The sequence below is a fragment of the Trachypithecus francoisi genome, unplaced genomic scaffold (assembly GCF_009764315.1).
Source record: "Trachypithecus francoisi isolate TF-2019V2 unplaced genomic scaffold, Tfra_2.0 Lachesis_group2, whole genome shotgun sequence".
Classification (NCBI taxonomy): domain Eukaryota; kingdom Metazoa; phylum Chordata; class Mammalia; order Primates; family Cercopithecidae; genus Trachypithecus; species Trachypithecus francoisi.
Window position 1 is genome coordinate 55,664,852 of NW_022681465.1, and position 12,456 is coordinate 55,677,307.

Below are 12,456 nucleotides of genomic sequence, written 5' to 3' on the forward strand. Positions count from 1 at the left end.
AACTGTGTTCTTAGAAATAATGGTAACCTTGGTTTTAAGAGATGCCTTTCATTTCACAATTTTATAATTTCAGATTAAACACCCCAAAAAGGATTCCCTTTACCTTAATTTAAGGAGTGGCTGGGTCACCCACTTCTTTAACTTCCGTCTCCCAAATGAAGTTTTAGTGTGGTCTAAAACCCACAGCAAACTTCCTTTGGTTTTCATATCAGTCTAAGAAAGACCAGAAAACAAGCTTTATTAACTAGAGAATTATTTGTGCCAAATGGTTATTTCATATACCCCGATTCTAAATGTCATATATACCTACCACAATGTGGCTTATAACAGGTGTTCATTTAATGTTTGACAGATGAATACATACATACAGAATGAAGGACTGATATTTTACACAGAAAAGGGATCGTTTGTAGTTTTTGGTTACCTAAGAATAAATTATTCAGAAGATTATTTTGAAATGTATGCTTATTCAAGCATCTTTAAAATATAATTGCACACTTTCCTGCCTTGGGAAATGCAATATAGTGAAGATGATTTAATTTTCCTTTGGTTTTTCAGTTACCATTTTATAAACCAACGCTCTCACGACAACACTGAACAAGGTGCTGGAGATAGATATGAACCTGCACTGCACTCTAGTTATTTACCCAGGAAGGATTTTATTTTAGTTTGTTTTACTAAATCCCTAGAAATTTAAAATTTGGGTCCTTACAAAAAAAATCACAATTTACTAGACATAATTAATTTTAACCAAGGTTTCACAGTAGTATTACAAAGCCCACTGAGACATTTAAATCTTGAGACCTAAAATGGCTGTTTCCACTTGAGCTGGGTTTTTTTGTCTTGTCTTTTTTCCTTCTCCTCTGTAAGTAGCTACTTCCAGAGTACCTCCTATGTGCTGAACATAGCAAGGACATGGTCCTGCCCTCAGAGTGCTCATAGCCAAGTTGGAAAAAGACTCATAATTAGGACACAATGCCACCTGCCAGCAATCAACTAGAAAAGGTGTGACATAAGCTCTCAGGTCTCAGGATTTCAATGCAGAGAACACAGAGAAGGTAAAAGGTCACAAAGGTTCCTCTGAGGATGGCTGGACAGGCTGAGGAGGGCAGTTCAGATCAGGAGCAGTACTACTCCTGAGACCAGAGCTTGACTGGCCTGACTGGAGTAAAGGGTCCCGTAAGGAGGGCAATTCCTTGACACCCCTGGAGAAGCAGGCTCAGACAAGAGAGGTGCGAGAGACATGTGTCCTATTATATCTTTGTTCTCGCTGACACCCAACTCCTACCCTGCACCTCTTTCCATTGCTCCTTGGAAAGGTTGGGGGTGGGTCGGGGTGAAGCTGAGGTACAAAGACAAGCAGAAGATGTTAATTCTCAGCTTCTGCTTCTAAAATGGTGCAAGCCCCAATAAAGGAAGGAATTTTGAAGGGTATTTTGATTCTAGATGATTTCTGCCTTAGGAATTTGATTTCAGAACTGACTCTGTTGTAGTAGGATTTGAACAGGGAAGATGCGCAGAAGCAAGGAACGCTTACAATGCCACGGCTGGCTGCAGGCTGACTGTGAGCACTCCTTCAGCCAAGAAATGTCTCTTTATTCCTATTACTTATTTCCTATCATGGAGATGGCTACAGAGTTGATGAGAGAGACCTGCAGGACAGATTTTCAGCTTTTGGATGATGACAAGATAAAAATGTTACTGAACAAAAATACATCTGAACTCAGAATACTAGAACAGACTGGAACAGGAAGAAATTGAGATAAACTAGTTAGTAATATGCAGATTCAGGGGTCAGGGGAATAAATTCAGTGTTTACTTTAATTTGCAACAGTAATAAATATTTCTGAAGAATTTTAACTCCTTTGACTCAGATGGTTCAGATGATTCTCCACTACTTAATCAAATGATGTGGGGTTGCTTTTTATCTTTATGACTTTGTTAAGATAACATTAATTTTATAATACAATATCTCATCTTCCCAAGTGATAGTTTAATAAATGAAAGCAATAACTTTAATCTCCCCATTATCTTCCTAATTCATCAACAAAGGACAAATAAACAATGAAAGTTTGTGAACTGAGGCCGGGTGCATTGGCTCACGCCTGTAATCCTAGGACTTTGGGAGGCCAAGGCAGGTGGATCACCTGAGGTCAAGAGTTCAAGACCAGCCTGGCCAACATAGCAAAACCCCGTCTCTACTAAAAATACAAAAATTAGTCAGGCGTGGTGGTGAGTGCCTGTAATCCCAGCTACTCGGGAGGCTGAGGCAGAAGAATCACTTGAACCCAGGAGGCAGAGGTTGCAGTGAGCCAGTATCACGTCCCTTCACTCAATCCAGCCTGGCCGACAGAGCGATACTCCGTCTCAAAGAAGAAGAAAAAAAAAGTTTGTGAACTGAAATGTTACAAATCTTACAGTCAAAATGAATATCCCAGAAACCTGTTTTATAACCTGAATAATGAAATAAGACTGCAAACTTTTCAACACAAAGTTAAAGGTATATAGAAAAAATATAACCAAGTAGACAAAAAAAAAAAATCCACTTCATATTAATTTTCAGTGACAATGCCTTTCCAAAAAACTACTTGATATAGAAATGACGTTACAGAAATTGTCAGGATAAGCATGCCCCTCAGTCATTAAAAAGGACAGCTCTATCATTCCCCCAAAAAACCCCAGAGAAGTATTATGTACAGTTCATTCTCCAAAAAGTGCTACAGTTATCAATTAATAGTGCAGTCAGCTAAAGATACTACATTTTCACCTGCATCTCTAAAAACAGACTGCTGCCTTACTCAGAAGTTTTTTCCAAAACCATTTATAATAAACTAGTCCTCATGGTTGCCTGACCTGATTCTGTAGGATTTCCAGATTCCTTAATGTTGTTCCATTAATTGTCATAAATTCCATTTTACTTGATAGCTGTTTAAAATTCCTGTAAAAGAATCAAATATAATTAGACTAGCTGTAAATGCATAAATAAAAAATTAATTCAGGAACTAGAAACATTACGGCTACATTACGGCAAACATTAGCATTCTGATAGGAAATCAAATAAAGGAAGCAAAATGAAAATTCATCAGACTGTTGTATTCCATTAACACTGGTGCTGTTAAGTAGATTGATGCAAGACAAGGATAGTTACTCTAACACGAAAAACAAGAACAGGAAAGGGAAGTAATGGTAACAACATTTTGTTTTGGTTTTGCTCTAGGAATAGAACCAAACATGGTCTTGATTAGCAAGTACAATGGTCACATCTTCATGAAAAGCTGTGTGATGAGCTAGAAAAATATGTCAAGATACTTAAAACTGTCCTCCTTATTCTTTAGCACGAGATCATCTTGATAAATACTTTTAATCAAGATTCTAAGCCAGGCGCAGTGGCTCACACCTGTAATCCCAGCACTTTGGGAGGCCGAGGCAGGCCGATCACCTGAGGTGAGGAGTTTGAAACCAGCCTGGCCAACATGGCGAAACCTCGTTTCTACTAAAAAATATAAAAATTAGCCAGGCATGGTGGTACACACCACCCAGCTGCTCAGGAGGCTGAGGCACAAGAATCGCTTGAACACGGGAGGTGGAGATTGCAGTGAGCTGAGATCACGCCACTGCACTCCAACCTGGGAGACAGAGCGAGTCTACATCTCGGCAAAAAGAAAAAAAAAAGATTCTAACATATGCAACAAGTGTTATTTTCTCAGAAATTAACAACACACATGTGGCCGGGCACAGTGGCTCACGTCTGTAATCCCAGCACTTTGCAAGGCCGAGACGGGTGGATCACGAGGTCAGGAGATCGAGACCATCCTGGCTAACACGGTGAAACCCCATCTCTACTAAAAAATACAAAAAACTAGCCGGGCGAGGTGGCGGGCGCCTGTAGTCCCAGCTACTCGGGAGGCTGAGGCAGGAGAATGGCGTAAACCCGGGAGGCGGAGCTTGCAGTGAGCTGAGATCCGGCCACTGCACTCCAGCCCGGGCGACCGAGCAAGACTCCGCCTCAAAAAAAAAAGAAAAGAAAAGAAAAAAAGAAAAATACAAAAATTAGTGGGGCGTAGTGGTACACGCCTGTAGTCCCAGCTACTCGGGAGGCTGAGGCAGGAGAGTCGCCTGAACCCGGGAGGCGGAGGTTTAAGTGAGCCGAGATTGTGCCACTGCACTCCAGCCCGGGCGACAGAGTGAGACTCCGTCTCCAAAAGAAAAGAAAAAAAACACACATTACCATGGCCACATTTAGTGGGTATAAAACAGTTATTTCCTTAAACTCAGTTAAAGCATTCACACTCTCCTTATTGTCCCTGTATCTATCCAAAACAAATTAGAACTTCTATAAATTTCAAAAAGATTTGAGAATGAGCTACAGCATGACTAATAAATGTATGTACAATTCCAATTCGTGTTAAGAAGTACTAATCAATGCAGTACTAATGCAGTAATTCAATTTCCTTTATCAGCCAGTCCTTAGATGTTTCTGTGAATAGCCCTTACAGGCTTGAGAGCTTATTTTTAAAGGCAAGGAAAATAACAGCAGGTCACTAAATTATTTAACAAAAGAAAGGCGTAAGTGTTTGTACTATAAACCTAACCACCCTTCTCACAGCTGTAATTTTAGGTAACACCCAGTTTCCCGAGTTAAGAAAACAAGCCGTCACCCAGAACTTTAGAGAACCTAAAATCAGAGCCCGAAAAACCAGTACCCAAAAAAGATTCCTTCACTTCTAGATGACTCCTTTGACTAAGGCCCCAAAGCCCTGGAAAAGAGAAATACTTTACCTCAAATTAGGAACGTTGCCTAGTAACTGAATGCTGTCCTTTGGTGGTGTAATGTATCTGTGACAGGTTTGAGCTAGCTTCCAAAGAATGATAATCTGTTAATGATTTTCAGAGGGAAGCAACTCCAAAACTGAAGGATAACAGGTGTTCAGCCCTTTCTCTCCCTCTTGTAGCAGTTAACTTGTCTTGAATTACAGCATTTTATGTTGTGCCTCTACCTTCCTTAATAGATCTAAGCTCCCTGAAGGCAAGAACTATGTCTTAATTCATTTTGTAACACCTGTAGGGCTCAGCGGACAGTAGATGCTCTACAAATGTCTGCCATCTTCCTATGAGAAAACCAGGTTGGGTTTATTTTTTTCCCTTTGAATCACAAAGCTCCAGAAATGTCTGTTAAATAGCCAGATAGTTATAAAATGTAAAACATTATTTACAGGAAGAAACAATTAGGCAGTGATTGGCCATGTAGCTGACAAGAGCTCACTTGAATTCATGGTCAAAGATCTAAGTTGGAAGTTCGGCTGATAGCCTGGGCTCTGAGTTGGTATCTAACCAGTTACCCATATGTTTAGATATGAGTCCTTACTTTCGCTGTTCTGACAATTAGGTTTAACTAAGTCCATCCTAGGAGTGACTAGTTAACATGTTAGTGGCCTAATCAGATATCGACTCTAGAAGGGTGCTTAGCTGGCATCTTTGTTCATTTGGGTTATAACAGAATACCTTAGAATGGGCAGTCTGTAAACAGAATTTTATTGCTCAGAGTTCTGGAAGATGTCAAGTCCAAGATCAAGGTGCCAGCAGATTTGGTGTCTAGTGAGGGCGCAGTCTCCATAGATGGCACCTTCTGTGTGTCTTCACATGGAGGAGGGGCAAACAGTTCCTTTAAGTCTTTTCTATTAAGTTAGGGGCATTACTCCCATTTGCAAACGTTCTGCCCTCATAACCTAATCACTTAGTAAAAGGGCCCTTCTTAATATCTCCACAGTAGTGATTAGGTTTCAACATGTGAATTTTGAAGGACACAAACATTCAGGCCATAACAGTTGGCATGAGACTAATCAAGAAACCACAATCTAGCAGCCTTTCCTACAAGCATCTCAGCTAGCTGCCTTTATCTTCTGTCAACAACAGATGTGTAAGACATAATTTTTCACTGTGGTATGGAAGTTTGTGGGCTGTCCAGAAATACTGCCCAGTTGCCTCCTCCCTCACATGAACAGGGTATAATAATCCTATAACTCCAACAGTCCATACCCTAAGGGATAGTGTTTTAAGGCTTAGGATTCTGAAAGCATCCCCTGTTCTACCCATTATCTCAGGGTTTGTTCCCTGACTGCAACTAAAAGTGAACTGTCACTATTATAATGTTGCATATGCCTCCAGTGAACCACTGAAACAACAACAAGGTCAGAATACCAAAAAGACAGAATTGGAATTTCACAGAGCTAGAGAAGAGTTTACATCACTGTTTTTGTGCCTGCTTGCTAAAAAGTATCTAAATGACTGGCAGAATTCAGTTTGAATTAACTCACTACCTGGTACACAGCGGGTGGGGTAGAAGGCTTACAGCCTTCATCTACATATAATTACCCAATATCTACAATATCAAAAAGAAACCAGTAACTGTGAACAACCAAGTTGGTTTTTAAGTTAGCTCACAACCCCAGACCTTTAGAGAGCAAAGATATAGGTTATTTTAATTAATGGTATTAATGTAAGTATTAATGTGTTGTGTGTGTGATTTTTTATTTGGTTCGTTGTGGGTGTTTTCTGTGTTTTCTTTTTGCTATGTGTGTTTTTGTTTTTTCTTTTTGCCCTTACTAAACAAGCAATCTAAATTTCAAATTAGATGCTGTAAGTTTTTTAAAATTGGTATCTATATTGATTTTAATAAAAGATCAACCACTAGGCAATCTTAAATCAGACTGATTCCCGCCGGGCACGGTGGCTCACGTCTGTAATCCCAGCACTTTGGGAGGCCGAGGCAGGCAGATCACCTGAGGTCAGGAGTTCGATACCAGCCCGACCAACATGGAGAAACCCCGTCTCTACTAAAAATACAAAAAAATTAGACGGGCATGGTAGTGCATGCCTGTAATCTCAGCTACTCGGGAGGCTGAGGCAGAAGAATCGCCCGAACCCGGGAGGCGGAGGTTGCGGTGAGCCAAGATTGCGCCATTGCACTCCAGCCTGGGCAACAAGAGCAAAACTCAGTCTCAAAAAAAAAAAAAAAATCAGACTGATTCCCATCTAGAATAATTATCAAGCAACTACAAGAAGGACTAACCATGCTTCTGGAGTTCCCATATATTTCATAAGTATTTATAAGTATAAATTTATAAGTATTCTGGAGTTGGAGTCTTCCTTCCCAATAGAAATGAAATTTCCTTCTGTTAGCACCTATTTCCATTAGAATTATATATATTTTTGAACTAAGGGTTATATCTACCAGCATCCTTAAGTATCCAATAGTATCTGATCACTGACCTGAAACATTCAAGCAATTCTAAATTATTCATCCTTGTGGAAGAAGACAAACTCTATGTGCTTTGAAACTCACCAACAACGTCTGGCTAGAATTCATGCTGTGTGAACCTGCATAGAGATCTTATATATAACATGGGAAAATAGTTTATTAATATTTCAGACACCAAAAATATAATACATGCTTTTTTTTCTCTCAATAATGGGAGGGAAACATCTTTGCGAAAAGCTGGACAGAGAAATTGACTCTATATTACTCTAACCCTGCTTAAAAAAAATAAATAAATAAAAAGAAAACCAATCTTTTTGACTTAGACAAGGGCAATAAGAGAACAGAATTTATTTAAATACCATTTTAAAATGGAAATAATGACAAAAAACTACCATATAACACATGAAATCTATTGCTAAAAATGTTTCTGTATGTACAGTTTTCAGAGTTCATAAATTCACCATTTGTCTTTTTGGCAGTTAACGTGATTTATAAAACATAAATTGTATTATATTACAAAACTTCAGGGTTGTAGATTCACTTACAATTGATTTGTAATTAAACAACATGACTAACTTTGCCTTCCTAAATCCTGCCAATAAGCCCATTAGAAAGGCAAATAATGAGAAAGGTGTATGTTGAGTCCACAAGATCACTGCCAGTCAGTGATTCAAGGAGGATACACAGGACTCAACACAGAATAATACTAACAGCTATGATTTACTACAGTGAAAGAATGCAAAGCAAAATCAGGCAAAGGAAAAGGTGCCTAAGGCAAAGTCCAGGGGGAACCGGGCATCCAAGAATCCTCTCCAGGCAGAGTCACACAGGATGCACTTAATTTCCCCAGCAATGAATTGTAACAACACGTGTGAAATGTTGTCCACCAGGGAAGCTCATTAGAGACTCAGCACCCATGATTTCTATGCCGGACTGGTCCCATAGACACTGTCTCCCTACCATGTACCAAAATTCCAGCTCTGAGAAAGTAGGTGATCAGCATAAACCACGCTGTCTGCAAAAACAGTTAAGGCACAGTGAGGCACTCTCATCAGGAAATGGTGAAAACTCTTCTGAAATTCAAGGTCCCAGACTCCAGTCAAGGGCCAAGCTTGCAGGATGGCCTTTCTAAGGAAAGCTTTGTGATCAAACCTGCTATGTTAGTTTTTTGCACAGCCCTCTTTTTAAATTCTACTTCTCTAAAACTATATGTATTACATTTATTAGTTACTATGTTCTTTCAAGTTTACGCTTCAGTCCCAAATTGATCCTTTTCTTTATATTTCTTTTTTTTTTTTTTTTTTTTTTTTTTTGAGACGGAGTCTCGCTCTGTCGCCCAGGCTGGAGTGCAGTGGCCGGATCTCAGCTCACTGCAAGCTCCGCCTCCCGGGTTTATGCCATTCTCTCGCCTCAGCCTCCCGAGTAGCTGGGACTACAGGCGCCCGCCACATCGCCCGGCTAATTTTTTGTATTTTTTTAGTAGAGACGGGGTTTCACCGTGTTAGCCAGGATGGTCTCGATCTCCTGACCTCGTGATCCACCCGTCTCGGCCTCCCAAAGTGCTGGGATTACAGGCTTGAGCCACCGCGCCCGGCCTATATTTCTTTCTTAAATCCTATCACCTCATTTCCAAGCTTTCATACTGCTCATTTATGTTCTTTCACATCTAGTATCATGTTTTTAGTGTCTTTTAGCTCATTTTAAAACAGATTTTTTTTTTTGGTGGGGGGGACGGGTGGGACGGAGTCTCGCAATGGCATGATCTCAGCTCACTGCAACCTCTGCCTCCTGGGTTCAAGCAATTCTCTCGCCTCAGCCTCAAGAATAACTGGGATTACAGGCACCCGCCATCATGCCCAGTTAATTTTTTGTACTTTTGGAGAGATGGGATTTCATCATGTTGGCCAGGCTGTTCTTGAACTCCTGACCTCAGGTGCTCTGCCAGCCTCAGCCTCCCAAAGTGCTGGGATTACAGGTGTGAGCCACGGCGCCCAGCCAGATCGTCATTTTTATTTCATCTGTGAGCAAGTTTTTCTGGCATGTATACATTATCTGTAATGACATCCTTATTCTCTTTTTTCTCATAATAATTTTGTAAGAAATTTGAATTTGGTTATTTTCCCATTGCTAATTTTTAAGTGAAGATTAACTTTCCTGAAGTTTTAGAACACGGGCAATGTTTAGGACAGCTTTTCTAACTTCATACATCTCCCTCTTCTGTTTTTGTTTTGTTTTGTTTTTTTGGAGATGGAGTCTCGCTCTGTCACCCAGGCTGGAGTGCAGTGGTACGATGTCAGCTCACTGCAACCTCCACCTACCGGGTTCAAACAATTCTCCTGCCTCAGCCTCCAGAGTGAGTGGCTGGGACTACAGGTGCCCACCACCACACCTGGTTAATTTTTTTGTATTTTAGTAGAGACGGGGTTTCACCGTGTTGCCCAGGCTGGTCTTGAACTCCTGAGCTCAGACAATCCGACAGCCTTGACCTCCCAAAGTGCTGGGATTACAGGCGTGAGCCACCACGCTCGACCTTTTTTTTTTTTTTTTGAGATAAAGTCTCACTCTGTCACCAAAGCTGGAGTACAGTGGCATAATCTTGCTCACTGGAACCTCCACCTCCTAGGCTCACACCATTCTCCTGCCTCAGCCTCCCAAGTAGCTAGGATTACAGGCACCTGCTACCATGTCTGGCTAATTTTTGTATTTTTAGTAGAGATGGGGTTTCGCCATGTTGGCAAGGCTGGTCTCGAACTCCTGACCTCAGGTGATCAGCCCACTTTGCCCTCCCAAAGTGCTGAGATTACAGGCATGAGCCACCACACCTGGCCGGCAATCATGTTTTAAACTCAATAGCATGTTTTTCTCCCGCCTCCCTCTTCTGTTCTTTCTGCGCAGTGTTCTGCGCACTGTTCAATTGTGCCACCTGACCTCTGCTTTCACTCATAAAAAATTAACTGCATGAGAAATGTCCTCCAACCATAAACAATGAGAAAACTGGACAAAACACATGAGGGGGAAAACTTTTCAGGTATGTTTGGCACAGAACTGTGATCCCTGAGAGAGGAAAAACAAATGAGGTAAACAACATGACTGCCTCCTAGGTGGGCGCAGGGAAACTATAATTTGTGAGATAGAATGCCAGATAACAGAGCTGCACATAGAGGGAGCTCCAGAGATCTGCTGAAGGGTCACCTCAACTCTTGCCAAGTACCAGTCCTCAAAGGTGTTTAGGGACCTCTGTGGGACCTGGTAAATAACCACCAGAAATTAGTAGTGAACAGTGACCAGAGTTCACAAAGAGCTTGGAACACTCTCCAACCAGAGCACAAATACCTCAAAATACATGACGCATTGGGTATAAGCCTCCGAAGGATATTGCCTTAAGAATGGAATTAAAATAGAGACAAAGATTTTTCAATCTCAGCACTACTGACATTTAAAAGAGTGTGTGTGTGTGTGTGTATCAACGTTATTGATATAATTCACACACTATGCAATTCACCCACTTGGAATGTACAAGTAAGTGGTCTTTAGTATATTAAAATTGGCCAACCATCACCACCATGTAATTCTAAATATTATCACTCCAAAAAGAAACTCTATACTCATTAGTAATCACTCTCCATTCCCCCACCACAACCCAAGAGCCCTAGGCAACCACTAATCTTTCTCTCTATGGATTTGCCTATTCTGGATATTTCATATAAATGGAATCAGACAATACGAGACTTTTTGTGACTGATGTCTTTCAACTACCATAATATTTTCAAGGTTCATCACGTTGCAACATGTATCTGTACTTCATTCCTTTTTATGGTTGAAAAACCTTCTATAACACATTTTAGGTATCCATTCTTCATTTGATGGATGTTAGGGTTGTTTCTACTTTTTGGCTATTATGACTAATGCTCTTATGAACATTTGTATAACTTTTTATGTGGACATCATATTTTCATTGTCTTAAGTAACATCTAGTGGAATTGCTAGATCACATAGTAAATGTCATGAGGTACTACCAGACTGTTTTCCAAAATGGCTGTACCATTTTACAGTCCCACTAGCAATGTATGAGGATTCTAACTTGTCTGCATCCCAGCCAATACCTGTTTTATTTTCATAGTTATAGCCATCCTAGTGGGTATGAAGTGGTATCTAACCATGGCATTGATTTGAATTTACCTGATGCTTAATGATGTTGAGCATCTTTTCATGTGCTTCTTGGTTGTTGGCATATATTCTTTGGAGAAAAACCTATACGGATCATTTGTCCATTTTCTGAGTTATCTTTTTACCATTGACTTATAACAGTATATTATATATATGCATATATATATTCATATATATATATGCATACATATATATATATATTCATATTCTAGATACAAGTCCCTTACTGGATATATGATTTGCAAGAATTCTTCTGTTCAATGGGTTGTCTTTTCACTTTCTTGATGGTGTTCTTTTAAGAATAAAAGCCTTTATTTTGATATAGTTCAACGTATCTATTTTTGCTCTTCTCACTTGTGCTTTTGATGTCATACTTAAGAAATCCTTGCCTCATTCAAGGTTACAAAGATTTAGACCTATGTTTTCTTCTAAGAGTGTAACAGTTTTAACTCATAACAGGTCTTTGGTCCATTTTGAGTCATCTTCCAAACTCAAATATGACAGGAAGTAAGGCTCCATCTTCATTCTCTTGCACAGACAGCTATCTTGGCACCATTTGTTTGAAAAAAATCTATTCTTTCTCCACTGAATTGTCAGTAATCAAATGTCCATAAGTTTATTTCTAGACTCTCAATTCTATCACATTGATCATATGTCTGTGCTTATGCCAATTCCACACTGTCTTTTCTTTTAACCCCACCCTCCACACTGTCTTGATTACTCACTTTGTAGTAAGTTTTGAAACTGAGATATGAATCCTATGAATTTTAGGATCAGCTTGTCAATTTCTCCAAGAAAGCCAGCTGGGATTTGATACAAAAATTGCATTGAACTTAGAGAGTCATCTGAGGATTACTGCATCTTTTTTTTTTTTTTTTTTTTTTTGAGACGGAGTCTCGCTCTGTCGCCCAGGCTGGAGTGCAGTGGCGTGATCTCAGCTCACTGCAAGCTCCGCCTCCTGGGTTCATGCCATTCTCCCGCCTCACTCTCCCTAGTAGCTGGGACTACAGGTGCCCACCACCACGCCCAGC

General features: G+C 40.2%; 1 protein-coding gene across 4 annotated transcripts in view; it reads right to left on the reverse strand.

Annotated features, from left to right (window-relative positions):
* The window catches only part of MSH3 (mutS homolog 3), a 235,572-nt gene that overhangs the window by 141,868 nt on the left and 81,248 nt on the right, over positions 1-12,456 (reverse strand). For all 4 annotated transcript variants that reach the window (XM_033179257.1, XM_033179256.1, XM_033179255.1 and 1 more), the window contains exons 11-12: positions 2,854-2,938; positions 104-213 (exon numbers count right to left, since the gene is read on the reverse strand). In XM_033179257.1, coding sequence (XP_033035148.1) covers positions 104-213; positions 2,854-2,938 — 195 coding nt within the window. The remainder of the gene's footprint in view (positions 1-103; positions 214-2,853; positions 2,939-12,456) is intronic.